The sequence below is a fragment of the Pyrgilauda ruficollis genome, unplaced genomic scaffold (assembly GCF_017590135.1).
Source record: "Pyrgilauda ruficollis isolate IOZ18807 unplaced genomic scaffold, ASM1759013v1 scaffold34, whole genome shotgun sequence".
Taxonomy (NCBI): domain Eukaryota; kingdom Metazoa; phylum Chordata; class Aves; order Passeriformes; family Passeridae; genus Pyrgilauda; species Pyrgilauda ruficollis.
This window is the reverse complement of record NW_024524822.1, coordinates 189320-206710: the sequence shown is the minus strand read 5'-3', so window position 1 is coordinate 206710 and position 17391 is coordinate 189320. Positions and strand designations below refer to the sequence as shown.

Here is a 17391-nt window from a genome sequence, read left to right as displayed (position 1 = left end):
CCCTGCCCGGGCCGCCCTTCCCTGGCCCGGCTGCCCCTGCCTTCCCTGGCCCCCAGCTCTGCCCCGCCGCGCTGCAGCCGGGCTCCGGCGGCCCGTCGGGGCTGGGCAGCAGCGGCAGCTCCAGCGGCGCCGCCAGCGAAGGCGGACACTCCAGCGACAGTGGTGAGGAGGTGAGACCCGACGGGACGGGGACGGGGCGGGCTGCCCTGTCCCACTCTTGCCGTCTGCACACGGTGTGGCCCTGGGGCTTTCCTTCCCGTCTGGAGCCGCGGTTCACCGGCCCGCCGGCAGGAGCTGCCCTGCTGCTCTCGTGTACCGCCGAGAGCCGCCGGAGCCACCTGTCGGGGCCCACCGTCGGGTGCCCCCGGGAGAAGCCCTGACCCGGCGCTGGGACTCGTCCCGCACGTGTCAGTCTCTCCGCAGGGGTAGAGCTTTGAGGAGGCTGCTTTGGGGTAAGATAGGGAGTTTTGGGAACTCGGGAGAGCAGCTTCCCGTACGCGATGTGGCGTGGCCGTCCCGGGTAGCGATGTCAAAGGTCGGCTCTGGCGTGGTACTCGGGGCGGCGCAGCGCGGTCACCGAGGGCTCCTGGCCACCCGCTCAGTCCCCTTCGGTCGGCTCCATCCGCTCCCGCAGCTCCACGGGCACTGAAGTTTGTTGGGGCAGATAGCCCGGAGATGAGAGCGGGACGAAGACGGGGGCAGCAGGGCTGGTTCCCGGCACGACTAAATTTGTGGTTTGGGCTAGTTTTTAATATTTTTCAATGTTGACGTATCACGATCCAGCCCCGGGGAGAGCAGCGGCAGCCGATGCCGGGGGTTGGTCCCTGACGGGGTTGGGGAGGATTCGCACTGCCGCCAGCGGGTCGGAGCTGCGGGATGTCCCACGCCACGATCGATACCTGTGTGTCCTCGGGCCGCAACCGGCCGCTCTGGGTGGGAGGTGGTCATGAATGGCATTTTCTAGTTGCGGGACGGTGATCTGGGATGGCATCCCTCCTCCATGGGAGGGATGCTCTGAGTTTACCGGTGCCGATTATACGCCAGAAACTAATAGCCGTGGCTCGGTGACAGGAAAAACTCTTGGAAAACCCGAAACGCCGCTGAAAACGTGTAAATTGTTTAAAAGGCTTCAAAATGACCCCGTAGAGGCTGAAGGCTGTGCGGGAGGAAGGTGGGAAGCGCCTGGGTAGCCGCTTGCCAAAACAGAAGAGCCGGCTGGTAGCAAAGAGGTGCTTAAACTGCACGCGGCTCAGGGGCGCTTTTGTCCCTCTCTTCGCCGGAGTCTTTTCCCTGCTCCGGCCGCAGGCGGGAGAGAGGCTGGTGAGAGGCTGCCTCAGCCCGAGAGCCGTGGGGAAGTGGCCCACGCCGCGGGAGAACTGAACGTCCCCGTGCGCACGTGTCGTGGGATGAGTGAGAATGGGGCGAAACTGGGACTTGGCCAAGGTGATCATTGGTGCTGCCTCTGGCCAGGCCAACAGGGCGCGAGACAGAGGACAAAGAGAACATTTCCAAGGCGTGTTGAGGCAGAGCAGGAGCTCTCGGTGCCCTTGTGCTACCCTTGGCACCGCCATGCCAGATTGGGTCTAGCTGAGCAGTGTGCGTGGTCGGGGTGGGTCCTGTGTGACCCACCCAGTCCTGTCCCTGGTCGGTGTCAGTGCTCGAGGGCTCAGCCGAGCCTTCTTCTACCGCTGTCCTTCGGGGACTCCAACAGACCCTGGACCCGGGGCGCGAGTTTTCCCTTCTCAGTGTCTTTCTGCCCTCGCCAGGATGCGCCAACCTCAGGAGAGCTGGAGCAGTTCGCCAAGGACCTCAAGCACAAGCGCATCATGCTGGGCTTCACCCAGGCTGACGTGGGGCTGGCGCTGGGCACCCTCTACGGCAACGTCTTCTCGCCCCCACAGCCGGTGGGAAGGGAGAGGCCCGCGAGGGATTTGAAATCACTTGTGATAATGATTTCTGCTCCTTAACGAGCTGCAAAGGAGGCATCAATCCCCAGTCCAGGGCCGGGGCTCCTGGAGGGGTATCTCCAGATCTGCGGTGAGATAGAAGCTTCGGTGAGATAGAAGCTTCGAGCTCACAGGGAACTGGTTTAAAATAGCTACAGTTGCTTATTGAGCGTATTTCTGGGGTTTAAATCCCTGTTGAAGGAACAGGGAGAATGCCTTTCCTGGTGACAGGAGCAGGGCAAGCTTGGGGGTGGTGATCCTGGGGAGCTGCTGGCGAGGGAAGCTGTGTGGTGTGTAATGCCCTGCCTGCCTTGGCCGTGCAGGGAAGATGTTCAGCCAGACAACCATCTGCCGCTTCGAAGCGCTCCAGCTCAGCTTCAAGAACATGTGCAAGCTAAAGCCGCTGCTGCAGCGCTGGCTCAATGAGGCGGAGAACACGGACAACATGCAAGAGGTGCGGGGCTGAGGGGGCTGGGAGCCGGGTACCTGCAAGCCCTGAGCCACAGATTCTACTGCCTCTCCCACGTGCTTTCAGGGAGAGAAGAGGGGAACAGAAGGCATCTTGTGCCACAGCACCATCTTGCTGCATGGCTTGAGCTTGGCTTGAGGGCAAACCACTGGGTATCGCTTTCTGTCAGGCTGGGGGAGGAAGCCCAATCCCCCTGCAGAAACGTTGTGATTGTGACAAGCTCCCATTTTGAGTAACCAGGTCCTGCTGGAATCTCAGACTGATTATGCAGCTTACCACTCCCTGGGGAACCTGGGGGGGATGCAGAAAGATATGTCCAACTTCACTGCTGGCAGTGCTGGGACACTGGGAATGGCCCCAGTCACAGTGGAATGATGCTCAGTGGAGAGTCACAGGGACACAATCTGTGCCTCAAGCTCTGCAGCCAGCTGCACGTGTTCCAAGCCTGGTGGAGACTCTTCCACCTGGTAGCAAAACTTGTTCCCTCTCTCATTCTCAGATGTGCAATGCAGAGCAAGTACTAGCCCAAGCCCGGAAGAGAAAACGCAGGACCAGTATCGAGACCAACGTGAAAGGGACACTGGAGAGCTTCTTCCGCAAGTGTGTGAAGCCCAGTCCCCAGGAGATCTCCCAGATCGCTGAGGACCTCAACCTGGATAAAGATGTATGTTGGGAGGGTGGGGAGGATGGGTGCCCTAACAATGCCAGCTCCTGAGCATCTGACAGTTTGATACTTTAGCTCAGAGCAAAAATGAAATACACATGAAGAGATGTAAACAACTGCCCTTTAGCTGTGCCAGACAATTAGGATATGTATGGCTTATCAATATGAAAAAGAAAAACCCACTTGGTTCCAGAGAAGACTTTTGTTCACAGATTAAATATTTAAAACTTCAGAGACAAAAACAGTTCCCAGACCCAACTACAGGCATCCGTGTTTGTGTATATGTACATCAATATGTGAAAGTAATCCGATAAAAGTAATTCTTTGATACTAATTCATCTCTGAAGAAGCTGATTTTTGATCCCAAGAACCCACATGGATAGTTACAATGTTTTTCTTCTGAAGTGGAAATGCACCAGAAGAGACAAACCACAACCCACTAACAATGCACAAGTTTGCGTACTGGCTTAATCTGGCTATGCTACCAGCCTTTAGGGAGGGAGGAGCCTTTCTTTTGATTTGTTACCTTCTTTCCTATTTAACATTTGCCATTTTTGTCATCTCTCAACTCTGGAAGCAGTGGGGAAGTGCTCATGGCTGAAGTTTGAGCTGAGCCTAGCAAGGAGTTGTGACAGGGAGGGGGGCTGCACTGGCAGTTTGGGGTGCTGTGGAGATCTGCCACCAGCAGAAGGGTCTCCTTGTCACCCACATGGTGTGCCTGGGTCACCCCCTTACCCTTCTCTGTCTCCCTTCCCACAGGTGGTCCGGGTCTGGTTCTGCAACCGGCGTCAGAAAGGCAAACGGCTGCTGCTGCCCTACGGCAACGAGGCAGAGGGGATGATGTATGACATGAACCAGCCCCTGGTGCCCTCCACTCTGCCCATCCCAGTGACGTCCCAGGGCTACAGCCTGGCACCCTCCCCTCCTGTCTACATGCCGACCTTCCACAAAGCTGAGATGTTCCCACAAGCGCTGCAGCCTGGCCTCTCCATGAGTAACAGCGGCCACTGAACCAGGGGCTGTGGGCTCACTGCAGGTGGGCTGGTGCTCTGAGGCAGCCCCCCTTGCCTTTGGCTCACACAGGCATAGCCCTGCTTCTGCTTGCTGGGCTGATGTGTGCGGCTTTTGGGGTGCGAGGGGCTGAGAGCCTGACCCAGGGATGGTGCCTGCTCTCTGCAGATGCTCCCAGCCCTTCCCTGTTATGTGAGCTTACTGGTCCCATCAGCATTGGCCCCCCTCTGGCCTCTCCTGGGGCCAGCTCCTCCTGCCCCACTGCACCCTCTGAAGCCACATGTGCCCAGGGCTCTTGAGCCCGTGCCTGGCCGCAGCCGAGCCGCTCTCCTGCGAGACGCAGAAAAAAGTATTTTTTAGATTTTGGGAAGGGTGGGGGGAGGTGGTGGTTTTGTTTTTTTTGTTTTTTTTTTAAAGTTTTTGGTTGTAGTTTTTAAAAAGCAAAACATTTTGTAGTGATCTAGTTTCCCAGGTGTCTCCTTCCTTCCTGTCATGTAGAGAAGGGCTGGGGTGCCATGCCCAGGGCCAATGGCTCTGGTGGCTCTGCTCACCCTCCTGGGTGGTCAGGATGAGCCAGGGCTGGGGCAAGGGGAGAAGGTGAGCCCCCCACCACCCCCTCACCCTGTGGCACAAGAGAGCTTCACTGCTCTGTGGGGCAGCTGCTACTGCTTGTTTGGGATGGGGGTCCTCCCGAGTGCTTTGTGCCCAGCATCACCCCCAGGCCCCCCCTGCTCTCCAGCCGCTGTCCCCCACCCCAGCCCAGCTGCCCAGAGACCACCTTTCCCTGGAGGGCCCAGCCCTGGGAACCTACTCCACCCTGTCCATGCTGCTAGCACCCCTCGCCTTCCAGCCTTCTGTAGTTAATGATGATGATTTTTTTATTTTTTGTTCTTAATCACATTCCCTCTGGCAGTGAAATAAACCTCAGAGTTCTTTGAGGTAAGCATGAGTTAACCCTGTCCTTGCCTTCCTCGCATCCCTGCTCCTGCAGCCCAGCAGTTGAGGGTTGGCTGCATGCAGGGGCACAGCAGGGCTGGAGCAAGGCACCCTAAGAAGGTGGACATGTCCCCATCACCACATCATGCCAGCAACATTTCTCTCCTGGCTGCCTGCGGCTTGGCCTCCCTCCACGACTGGTGGCAGCTTCGCCCTGGAGTGGTATCAGCTTGTCAGAGCTGTTGCCTCTCAAAGTGTAGGGGGTCATCTTCCACCCAGTCCAAGCTGCTGGTTTGCTGTAACTGCTTCTGGGAAGGTTGGAAGCAGTGTGAGCTTACTTGTAGGCTGCTCCAGCAGCTGCCAGGGACAGAGAAGAACTAAGAATGAGGTAGCAGGGTGGGCAGTGAAGAGGTCTGGAAAGCTGGGGCTGTCCTCGTTGTACTATGGTGCTGACAGGGGAGGGATGAATGTTCCCATATATTTGGTCTAGCTGAGGCAGTCTCTGGTGGGGTGATAACAACCCAGCCATGCAGGTCCACTGAGCACTGGGAGCTGAGCTGATGGGAGCAGGGATGTCTGGGGGATGATCCTTCACTTTTTCCCACCACACTCTCAGTTGGCTTGCCCCCCCCAGTCCATTCCCCCGAAGCCCCTTCCCCAACCAAGCCTGTAGGGAAATTTTTGGAAAGCCCTGTTTTTTCAGCTTGTGGGTGATAGCTGGAGGTTTGCTCTCTAGGGCTCCCTGGAATAGGGGCAATGAAGGCAGCTGCTCACAGGGCACCTCAGGACCCTGCAAAGGGCTGGGCTGGGCTAGATTCCAGCCTTATGGGGCAGGGCCCCTCTGCATCCCTGCTTATCCCCAGAGTCTCCTACTTGCCTACCCACAGGGTAGAGACACAGCTACACGTGGCATCCATTGGAAACTGCCCCCTGTTGCTGCTGCCCAGTGCTGCCTGGCGCTTGAGGGGTGCAGAAATCTGGCAGGGTTAGGAGCAGAAATATGAGGCAGATGTCATCTGTCACCAAAGGTTTGCTTCTCTCCACATTTCCACTCTCTGGTTTTCTGCATGCAGCCATACAAGAGCTGCAGCCCACCATGGGACCCCCACATCCTGCTACCTTGGCACCCCCTGCCCATGAGTACCCAGCATCTGTCTGTGGGCACCCACAGCCCCTCCTGTTCCGCTTCTGGTTGACCCAGAAAACAGCGGAAATCGGAAACCACAGAAGTCAGAAGAGCAGTGTGCCCATCCAGCTGCCACCTCACCCGGGCTGTGCCAGGGAAGGGACGTCCCCTCTGCTGACTCTCAGTCCTGGGCACCCAGCTGCTTGCAGGGTGTAGAGATGGGGTTTGGTGACTTCAGGGCCACAGGGAAGAAAACTGGAAAGGAAGCTTGTGACAAAAAGAATTATTTATATCAAAGGAGTTGATGTCACTGAGTAGAGGGGCAAAGAGCAAGGCACAGATGGAGCAGTCATGTCTTACCCCTTGTCCTGTCACTCAGCCCTGACAGCACCACTGATCCCAGACGGGTACTTCCTCTTGGGATGCCCATGGTGCAGGGTGCCCTCCTGCCCTCTGTGCTGGGTCTGGAGGGTGCCCGTGGTGCAGGGTTTCCCCAGTGCAATGCGTGCATATGCAAGTTGCCCATGGGACTGGCTTTGCTTCTGGGTTGTGCAAGCTTCCAGAGGCTGTCAGCTCACTGGCTTCCTGTCACAGGAGGGAGGGAGTGACAAACTACAGTGTCCCTCTGCCTGCCTGGCAGCACTGAGATTGCTCTGAGAGCATCCGCTGCCCTGTGGCTTCTCACTGGCACAGTGGCACCCACGGCTCAGGGGTGGGGGACAGGAAATGGGTGTTGCCAGGAAGAGGGGGAGCAGATGCTGTCCTTCCTCCCTGGCCATGGGGTAAATTGACCCCCCTGGGCTGACGCCCACTCCTCCAGCCCAGCCACAAATGTCACCACAGGACCTCTGCTGCCAGGACTTTGGCACTCAGCAGGTGTTGGGGGGAAATTGAGGATCACAGGGGAAGGTTGGGGAGCCCTGAGCCACCCACCACCCCCTTGCCCTGCCCACTACATGCACAGCCTCAGATACACTGTGCCATTTATTTCCAAAGCACCTTCTGGTCCTGCCAGCACCCTGGCAATGTGTTCGGTGTTAGGTTGGGGTGATAAGTCCTGTTTCATAAGAAATGAAGTCATAGGGAGTTGCTTGAAGTCACAGCGTGACAACAGCTGGGTTAGGAGAAGAGTGGGGGCTCCTGTCCTTGCTTCACATCCTGTGTGCAGGTGGGTGCCTCGTGTACCTCCCACGCTGCCTGCATTCATCCCGAGGGTCCCAGCACACACTAGGAGTTGAACCAGCTCTGCAGGTCAGGATAGAGGCGGCCATGGGGCAGGCGGGGGTAGGCTGTGCAGATGGCACAGATCCGCTCCCTCCAGTCGGTGTAGAGTTTCACACTAAACTTCCTCTGCCAGGCAAAGAACTGCCGGTAGCGGCTGGAGTTCATGGTCTTCAGGAAGGTGGCCAGCTCCTCCAGGGAGCCAAAGTCGTTGACATGGATGAAGGAGTCCGCAGGAACAAACTGCTCATAGTTGGCCCTGGGGGGCCCCAGCACCACAGGCACGCTGCCAGCCAGCAGTGAGTTCCTCCAGAGTTTCTCTGTGATGTAGTCCCGGTGGATGGAGTTCTCAAAAGCCAGGTAGAACTTGGACTTGGATATTGTTGGCAAGAGACAGTCCTTGCAGAGGGGTTTGTTGTTTGCTTTCCCATATATATTCACATGGAGGTACCTGGAGAGGTTTTTGTAGACTTCAGCTCTTTTCTGAGTCCTGTGGTAGTTGCTGATAACCCAGGACACCAAGTTGGTCTTTGCAGGGATGTTCACAGTGCCTGACTGATTGGGCACAAGCTTGCCATAGGGGATGAAGATGTCCGAATCCTGTCTGTAGGTCATCACCCAGTTGAAGGTCTTGTTCCATGTCTCTAGAGCTCTAGTGTTGGAGGGGGACTCCAGGGAGACCCACACCCAGTTCTGCCCTGGCAGCCTCTCCTTGGGTAGTTTGTCCCGGCCAGGCTGGAGCCTGGAATGGGGGAACACCACCACATCGGCCTGGTGCAGGAGCTGCCGCTCTGTGGTGAGTTGGCAGCCTGTGATTCTGTACAGCTCATGGCACACATCTCTGCTGACACTGGGGACCTGCTTGGAGGGCCATTCCCACACCAGGATCACTAATGGCTCCCTGTGTTTAGAGTCCTCTCCAGAGCCCTTGGACGGGTTGAAGAAGAACCTCAGGTTCCAGAGGGTGGTTACAAACACCCCAGCAGTGACCAAGGCTTTCACACCAGGCCGTCCCCATGGTGACCATCGCAGCGGCAATGCCCAGGGCATGCTGGTGGGTTGGCTGTCACCTCATCGGGTGACAGAGCTGACACCTGTGAGAGAGAAGAGGCCACCAAGAACCATCAGCTTGGCTTAGCAGGGATGAGGGGTGATGGGGAGGCACTGTGGCCAGAGGGGCCAGAGAAAGGGCTTCTTCATGAAACCTGGACCTCAGCATCACCCCAGGACCCTCTGCTTCCCTGTACCACAGAGTTCCCCATGCATGTGGTGTCGCCCCAGGGTGGCCTTTGTTCATGCCCCTGTAGTCCCTTGTGACCTTTGGGGGAGCACAAATGCTGCTGGGAAGTTCAGAGTTGATGGGAAGTAGCCACCTGTGCCCCTTCACCCCACCTGGCTGGCCCCACTACAAGCAATCCTTGCTTGCTCTGTGCCTCAGTTTCCCCACCTGACACACAACTACAATCTCAGTCCTTCTTTGCCCAAATTAGGACAAACCTGATACACAGCCAGCCTTGCCACTGCTGTGCACCAAAGGACAAGAGGGAATGTCCCAGTCCCACCAGAATAGCCCCATGGTGGCACCTTAGCTGCAAAATGGGGTGACTGACTCTGAAGTCCAAATCTCTGGTGAAGGACAAGTTTGGCAGTGTCCTGCCCAAGAAGTGCCCACTCACCAGCATTCTCCTGTGACAATGGCAAGAAAATTCCCAGGCTTGAGGTGTCCTCCCCAGTCCCCAAGGGCATGACGAGCCCCACCAGGCTGGGGCCCAAATATTAACATTTTGTATTTGGATGTCACAGATGGCCAGTGCCCCGCTGTGTGGGCACAGAGGGGAGGGAGGACAGGGAGAGCAAGGAGGACAGTGCAGCACTTGGGGCTGCCACTGGTGGGGCTCAGCTTGCAGGCACATGGGCCCCCCAACCATGGGAAGCTCACTCTGCCAGGGTGCCCATCTGCCTGTGTCAGGCTTCTGTGGTTAACCAGCAGCACTGCTGGGAGCAGAGCAGTGGTGGAGGCGGACAGGGAGAAGGTTGGCTGCACTGGGGACCAGCCACCAGCCTCAGCCCCCTCTGGAGAGCTCGTCCCACGGCAGGGCTCAGAGCATTCAGCACCACAGGTAGTTTCTCCTTTTGTGGAAACCCCTGGAAACATGTGGGCTGCCTGAGCTCTGCTGCCAGCTGAGCCAGTGCCTCCAGTACTGGGGTCTCCTGGAAAGCAGTGCCCTACTTTCCCACCCACCGCAGCACTGCAGCTTGGCTGCAGAAAATCCCTTCCCCACCTTGGCCCACTCCATCTGTCCTGCTAAAATGCATGAGATAACTTTAAGCTCCAGACAAATCTGGCATGGGAAGCAGAAAGGGCTGGGAAAGCTTTGCTGGTTCCCTGCACTGCACATCAGTGCTGCAGGTCTCTGTCCCCAGCAGCAGGAATGTTGCTTCTGTTTTGGGGATGTTGCCCCCATTTTGGGGATGCTCTGAAAGGAAAACCCCTGCTCTAGCAGTGGCAGGGGCCACGCCATTTCTCAGCCCCTCTCCCCTTGGTGGTCAGTAGTGTTGGATTCAGACTTACTGTGATGGAGGTGTGCAAGGTGCCAGATTCGTCTGCTTGGGTCCTGCTGGGCTGGGCTGGGGCACTCAAGGGCTTCCTCTTTTTTCAGTTTTGCCTTGTCCCAGCCCCACAGCAGGTCCTTCCTGCCCCACGTGTCAGCTGGCACACCCCGCTCCCAGCACTTCCCCTGCACTGTGCTGGGGGTGGGTACCCTGTGACTGGGTGGGTGCCCCATGGTTGGGTGGGTACCTTCTGGCCAAATGGGCACCCCATAGCGGGTTCATGGCCCAGAACAAGGTGGGTGCCCCATGGCTAGGTAGGTGCCCTCAGCCTTGACAAGGTGCCAGCCATCTGCCACTGACAGCTTGGTTGCAAACAGGATATCAACTCCCACTGACTCATCCTGAAACCATCAACGAACAGCCCCAAAGTGCCACCGAGCTCTGGGCACTGTCCTGTCTGGGAAGCAGGCACATGTGAGCCTCAGCAGTGTGACATGGAGAGCTGCCTTCTCTGCCCCTGCCCCAGTTCCGCCCTGCTCTCTGGCTCAGTTTTGTCCTTTACTGGCATTGCTGTTCAGAATCCAAGTCTCCATGAAAGCCCTGGCAGGCAAAATGATATGGGGAAACTGAGGCAGAGGCAAGGAGAGGAGCATCGAGGTGTGCAGCACTGTCCCTGAAGCTGGCAAGGGTGTGCCATACACCTTGGCACACATAGAGATGAGAACAGGGCTCCAAACTGCTCCCTGGGGGTTCTCAGGCTGCTCCAGTACCTCTGGGATCTGCACCCTCGTTCCTGCTGGCTGCCAGCCTTTTGGGATCCCTGTTGGGCACAATGCCATGCCACCATGCCACAGTATAGCAGGGCTCTGTGGTTTCAGTGGCACCCCAGGAGCCCTCAAAGGCCAACTGCAGCCCCAAGGGAGGGTGTTCCTTCTTCTGCAGTCATGTCCATTTCCTGTCATCTTTTCTCACTCCTTTTCTGCATTTCTTCCTTTGCATGATTGAGAGCCCAGATACTACAGTCTGTTCCCAGGGCACCATTCTGAGCCTTGCCTGCCCTAGCCTTGCTGTCTGTGGGCAGTAGTCCCTTCCTGGCTGGAGCATTCAGCATCATCCTGCTGCTGCCCCATAGCTGGAGAACCTGAGGCCACATGGGCTGGGGCCATTCTCCTCCATGGAGGACAGCACTGGAGACAGCATTTCCATAGGGTATTCAGGATGGCTGGTAGAGCAGCAGGGAGCTTTTCCTTGGCACTTAATAGCTGTCATGTGTGGGTGCTGTCCCAGGACACCCTGTGTGCAGGGACAATGCCCTGGGAGGACTTGCAGCCAGTGGATCCAAAGGCCCTGACCCTGTGGCCTAAGGGACATGGCTCTGAGCCAGGCAGGGAGCCAGGGCCAGTGCTGCCTGGGTGGGTTGGGCAGAGATCAAGGCCAGGGGTCAGGCCATGAGACCATCAGGAATGCTGGACAGCACCAGCGCAGAGCAGAGAGATGCATGTGTGTGAGTACTGCCATCTGCAGATGACTTCATACAGACAGGAGCTTGGCCACCCCGCAAGGAAGTCCCCTGAGAGGTGCTCAGGGCTCCATGTTCCCAAGTCTTCAGGACCCTTTGTCCACAGAGGAGATGGGCCACAAGGTCTTTGGAGATTGTAGACCAGGGAGGGGTTGGGCCTTGGGCTTCAGGCACTGGGTCCTTGGAGGATTTTTGCCACAGTGTCTCCAGGACTGTGCTGCCTCATGGTACACTGCTGGGTCTGTCCCTTGCTGGCTTCTCTGAGTTTCCGTGCCAACAGAAGAGCAGCTGTGAAGCTCCCCAAGACCCACCCAGGGGCAGCAGGAGGGAAGGTGCAGGAGACCCAGGTCAGGGCTTTGACCCACCCATGGGTCCCCCCATGGTGCCCCTCCAAGTTGGGACCCACTCTGCTGTAGGACAGGGGCTTGGAGATGCTCCTTGTGTGGGCTGTGGGCAAACCATGCACAATTTTTTTGTGAGGACTCTAGGGTGACTGCATCCCTCCTTTCCCAGGGACCCAGTAAAAGCCCAGCTCCCCTCAATTCTGGGCATCTCTGCTGCCCATAGCCCTGCCCGTGCACCCAGCAACCCTCGCAAACCAGTCACCCTCACCAGAGCATGGAGCTGGGCACACAGAGCCTCTCCACCACCACATCACCAGGCATCCTTTGTCCTCTTGGACCTCAGCAGTGTTTTGCCCAGAAGTTTGGGGAATAATGCTGTTTTGTGTTGGACAAGGGGAGCTTTTGTTAGCCCTGGGCAGCTGCCAAAGCGCCTGCGCTAAGCACAGGCACCCTTGGCAGCACCACTGGGGCTGGGGCAGCCAGAGAGGGATTCACCACTCCTGGCTACACTTGGCCCATGAAGAACATGGAGAATGAGATGGTTACAGAGAGCTGGAGGAAAGGAGTGGGAAGGGGGAGAGAAGGCCGAGTGAGAGCAGGAAGAGGGAGGGACAGGTGGGAAATGGAGAGAACCAGAGGGACAGGAAAAGGGAGGGAAAGAAGGATGGGGGAATGGATGGAGGCAAGGCCAGATGGAAAGAAGAAAAGATGGCAGGAAGGAGGAAAATAAAGAGGCAAAGATGGAAGGAAGGATGGAAGGAAGGATAGATGGGAGGACGTAAGGAAATATGGATAAGAGGAAGGATGGATGAATGGCAGGAAAAAGGTGGAACGATGGATGGATGGATGGATGGATGGATGGATGGACAGAAGAAGAGTGGATGGAAGTAAGGAGGAGAGCTGGCCTGCTTCAGTCCTTACTCTTGAGGGCATCCAGCCCTGGGTTCAGAGCTGTCACGAGACAGATGTGGCAGCAGGTTTGGTCCCTCCAAAAACACCCGTGGATGCCCCAGCACATGCCCATGGGACAGGTCAGGCAGGAGCAGGGTGGGCAGCATCCAAGAGGAGGGACAGCCGTGGCACCCCGGTACACAGATCCCGCAGCCGCGGGCCAGTCCTTCCTGTGCTGGGGGAGCACCAGGGGCAGAAGCGCGGAGGTGATCTGTGTACGGCTGAGGGGCGGGAGGGCGGCGGCTCGAGGGGAGCGAGGATTCCCCGGCCCCTGGGCCAGCAGTCCCGCTCTGTACAGTCAGCACCGGGGCCACTGTTGCCGGGATGAACCGGGCCCGGGCCGCGCTGTGCCGGGGCCGCCGTGCGGGCGGAGCGGGGGGGTCCGGCGGTGCCTTTAAGGGGCGGCCGCCGCGGGCCGGGGGTGGTGCTGGTGCTGCGCAGGGTCGGGGCGGGTGTGGCGGAGCCAGGCCTGGGCCGAGGCTGCTCCGCTTCCTCGCAACCCACGGCTAGCGGTAGACGCCGGCTGGGGAGGGGATGGCGGTGGGCGGCGGGTGACCGCGGAGCTGAGCGCGGCGCGGCCCTTCGGCGGGGCCGGCCCGACCACACCATGGGGTTCCTGCATCAGCTCCATCTTCTGCTCTGGAAGAACGTGACACTGAAGCGGCGCAGCCCGGTGAGCGGGGGCGGAGGGGCCCTGCAGCCCCGAGGGGCGAGGCCGGGTCCCCTCGCAAAAGTGGTGACGGAGGGTCCCCCCAGTCCCTCGGGCCGGCCGTGTCCGCCTGCCTCGGGCCGCCCGTGCACGAATCCTCCGGCCCGGCGCGCCCCCGGGCCCCTGTGCGGCACCAGCAGCTGGGGCTCTCCGCTTCGCTGTCGTGTCCGTGAGGCCGCCCGGTCCCGGGCGCCGCAGGAGGAGGAGGGGGGCTGGATGTCGCCCCCCCCCCCCCCCGGTGGGATCGCTCCCCGAGCCCCGATACCGGCAGGGTATAAATAGGTTCTCAGTCCATATGTGGGCCGGAGCCGCCTGTCTTCCGTGGGCTGGAGAAAAGGCAACTTCGTGGGGTTGGGCCGGGGGGCTGGTGTGTGTCCCTCCCGGGCTGGCAGAAGGGGCAAGATGGCATCGACCGTGCTGGGGCCTCGGGGCCGCTGCCGCCCTGTCGCAGGCTCCCTGTGTGGGGTCATCCCTCAGCCCCCGTGGGATCCCGCGCTGTGGGCAGCGGGTGGGTGCGCGGCCCGAGGAGCCGGTTATTTTTAGCGGGTGGGGGAGGGGAACGAGCTGCTGCTCGCAAGCTGGCATCGCTTTTCTTTTCCCTTCCCAAATATCCCGCAGGCCCGATCCTGCTCCAACACCAGACCCCATGTCCCGGTAACCGGAGCAGCAGAGGCCCCTGTGACAGGAGCAGGGATGAGCCTGGTGCTGCAGGCAGGTTTCCCTGCACTGACGGCACCGGTGCCCCCAGAATGGATGAGGGGGATGATGCTGTTTGGCTGAGTCATATCCCCTCTTTACCCTGAGCAGAGTTGTATGGCCATGGCAGGGGCTGTGCTAGACCCTTGCCTGTAAGGATGAGCAGCCTGGCACATCTGGGCCCTGGCACACACTGGCTGACCTGGTCTTGGCTTCCATGGCCATTGGGTTACATAGTGGGGGTGCACACAGCTTTTGGGGACCCATTTCTCCGTGACCCTCCCTACCAGCCCTGTCGGCAGCGTGGGGGTGCAGCGCAGGAAGCTGTGACCAGAAGAGGAGGATGAGGAGCCCAGGCCCCATCACCTCCATGTGTATGGACTGTTGCTGGAGTGCCTCTGCTTCAGGCAGGGTGGCAGGGTATGGAGCAGGCCCTCCTTGCCCACCCAGTGATGCCATGAGTGCAGGGGACCAGCTGTGAGCCAGGACAAGAGCTGGTCCCAGTGCCACGGGTGCTTATGGATGGATTTGATGCAGTCCCTGGGACAGCTGTGCCCTGAGGATGCACGTGCTCTGTGTATGTCACCGCCTTCCTTGTGCTACTGCCGTGTGTCACTTGGTGTCCCTGGTGTACGCAGGGGCCATCATCCTGCCCACTCCCTGGGGAGCTCTCCTCTCTCCGAGCACTGCTGGGCTGAGCTGCCAGTGGTGGCTGGCCAGGGCAGAGCCAGGCCCTGTGTGGTGGCTGCGCCTGGCATTCAGCAGTGGGTTCCCCAGTGTGAGTCTGTCCTGGCAATGGCTGCAGATGAATGTTTCACTATGAGAAACCAGATCCCACTGGGGTGATCTTAATGCAGCAGCCAGAGGGTGGGGGACTGGAGCAGCTGCTGGGTGTTCACCCAGGGGTTGCTGGGTTTCTCCCAGCCTCAGAGAGGGAGTGTGGGTACAGCAGCTGCCTTTTGGTACATCCTAGTGCTGCAGGTGCTCCCCTGGGGTCAGTCCTTGCCACCATGTGCTCCCCTCCCGGCAATAGGTGGAGTAGCAAACCCAGTGCTGCAGGGTGGGGTGGGAAGCAGAGACCTCAGGTTTGGCTGAGGACTCTGGGCTGGGACTTGACAAGTGGCGCAGTTCTGTGTTCTGCCTATGAATGTTGGTGGCCTGGGGGTGTCCCTATTGTCCCTGGCAGCAGGGGCTGTTCAGGAGCAGGATTGCAATAGGGTACAGCCATGGTTTTGGGACAGATTTTGTTCATAGTTTAGACAGACTTTCATATTCACAGGCAGACTTTATATTAATTTATTAATAATTAATATTCATTATTTAGGTGAGGTTTTGGCCAGGCCCCTTATGGGTGGATGGTGAGTGCAGGGAGACCTGCAGCATGGCCAGGCACTGTCCCTGGTCAGCGGCACCTCTGTAAGGCCCTGTTCCCAGCCCATGGTGGCTTTGGACCTTGCCTAGTGTGGCTGAGCTGTTCCAGGGACTGCTCTGGGATTTGGTCATGATTTTATTCTTCCCAGAGCATAAATTCAGGCAGGAACCCTGGGATGATGGAGGTCTGAGCAGAATAGCATTGGTGGCTCTTGGCGGAGGGAAGCCCAGGCTGTGGGGTCCTTTGGGGGTGCCCATGGCAGCCCTGTGGATTGCTGGCTGTGCCTTGAGTCTGCTGGGACAGGAATTGTTAAAGGATGGGCTCTCCCATGACTTTGGTATCTGGTTTAAACCTATGTATGTGGTGACTTGAGAGAGCACCTGCTAATTTTACATCTGGTTGGATGTAAAATTAGCAGGAACTCTCTCAAGTCACCACAGGCACAGTTCAGGGTGTTCACCCTCCTGCCCTGGGGCTCTTTGTATCCATTCATTTGGGATGGGCAGGCAGCCACAGCTGGAGCTCCCAGTGATGGAAGTGTGCTGACAGTTTGCTTGGTCCTGGGGAAGGGTTGGTGGGTAGGTCAAGGTTCTTTTGGGGGAATGGTGAGGCAGTTGTGTGCTGTTTTGGCGCTGCAGCGCACTGGTGGGGCTCCCTGTGACACGGGCCTGGAATGAGGGAAGGGGTACAGGGAGAGCTGATAGCAGTGTGGCTGTTCTGCTCCATGCAAGACCTGTGCCTTCTGCGTTTTGTCCTGAAGATGGAAAACTCTCCACACAGAAGCTGGCAGATCTGCCCCTTCCCCCTGGCTGATGGCAGAGAGCTGGGGAGAAGCTGATGCTGCCAGAAAATGAAAGGCTGAAATTTGGGATGCTGGGGGGCTGTAACATTGCCTCTGCTGGGGTGCAGTGTCCCTAGGATCCTGTGCCTGTGGCCCTGCCAGCTCCTGCTGCCAGGGCTGGGAGGATGCTAGCACTGAATCCTGCAGCAGGAATCAGTTGGGTACTGCCCTGGCTGTGGGTGCTCTTTGCCCTGTCGTTGTTTGCAGCAGGTGTGGCGAGGGGAAGCACAGGTTTGGCAGGGGTGTGGTGGCCCAGCAGTGTCTCTGTGAGTCCCTGTTGGCACAGCAGCCGGGGTGCACCTGTTGTGGAACACCTTTGTCCACACTGGCTGCTGGTGTCTGTGCTCAGGTCAGGCATCTTGTGCCAGTGGGAGGGTGGCCATATCCCAGTGCTGGGTGGCCTTTGCATAGGGCATTGACAATGATGTGCCCTCTTGGCCCAGCGCACAGGGGCCTGCTGACACTGCAGGAATGGGAAGAACTGTGGTGGGTGTTCCTGGGTCCTCAGCTCAGAAGAGTTGTTGACAAATCCCAGGAGGAATTTCTTGCTCCTCCAGCCTCCCAAAAGCAGGATTCCAGGCTGTTGTGCCAGGGCTGTCACGGGTGGGGGATGTGTCCATGCTGGAGGCAGGGGGTAGTGGGACAAATGGACATAACTGGAAGTGACCAGAGGCAGAGGTGAAGGAGGCCAGGCCTTGGCAGGATGGGAGTTGGCGGCCCCTGGACCTGGCCTTGTCTGTCCCTGTGGAGCAGGTGACCTTGAGGAAGCCTCTCAGGCCCCACCTGGGTGGTGACCATCAGTCCATGGTCAAATTTCCGCTGGAGCTGGGCATCTTGGCAGGAGGGAACTGAGTGGACTTTTGGGTGACAGCCTTTGACAGGAAGAGCTGCCTCTGCCTGGCCTGGCTGTCCCCATGAGGACTGTCTCCTGGGCTACTGGGACATGAGTGCTGCCACATCCTGGGGACACCAGTGGAGTTGTGCAGTTGTTCATGACCTGACACCCATGTCTGTGCTGACCCTGGCTCCAGCA

The 17391-nt window shown here is 58.5% G+C and overlaps 3 protein-coding genes across 9 annotated transcripts in view; 2 read left to right on the top strand and 1 right to left on the bottom strand.

Annotated features, from left to right (window-relative positions):
* Window positions 1-4305, top strand: part of LOC121357600 (POU domain, class 5, transcription factor 3-like) — a 4509-nt gene extending 204 nt beyond the window's left edge. The window contains 5 exon segments of the mRNA XM_041475059.1: window positions 1-170; window positions 1767-1878; window positions 2270-2400; window positions 2915-3079; window positions 3839-4305. The exon segment at window positions 1-170 is cut by the window's left edge and continues 6 nt beyond it. Coding sequence (XP_041330993.1) covers window positions 1-170; window positions 1767-1878; window positions 2270-2400; window positions 2915-3079; window positions 3839-4090 — 830 coding nt within the window. The 3' untranslated portion in view covers window positions 4091-4305.
* Window positions 4306-6765: 2460 nt separating this feature from the next.
* FUT7 (fucosyltransferase 7) lies at window positions 6766-10017 on the bottom strand. Its single transcript, XM_041475027.1, has 2 exons — window positions 9946-10017; window positions 6766-8467 (listed from the first exon to the last, which is right to left on the bottom strand). Exon 2 carries the CDS (start codon window positions 8421-8423, stop codon window positions 7380-7382), a length of 1044 nt encoding a protein of 347 aa, XP_041330961.1. The 5' UTR covers window positions 8424-8467; window positions 9946-10017; the 3' UTR covers window positions 6766-7379.
* Window positions 10018-13186: 3169 nt separating this feature from the next.
* The window catches only part of ABCA2 (ATP binding cassette subfamily A member 2), a 34166-nt gene continuing 29961 nt past the window's right edge, over window positions 13187-17391 (top strand). For all 7 annotated transcript variants that reach the window (XM_041474834.1, XM_041474830.1, XM_041474832.1 and 4 more), the window contains exon 1: window positions 13187-13413. In XM_041474834.1, the coding sequence (XP_041330768.1) occupies window positions 13348-13413 (66 nt within the window). In that variant the 5' untranslated portion in view covers window positions 13187-13347. The remainder of the gene's footprint in view (window positions 13414-17391) is intronic.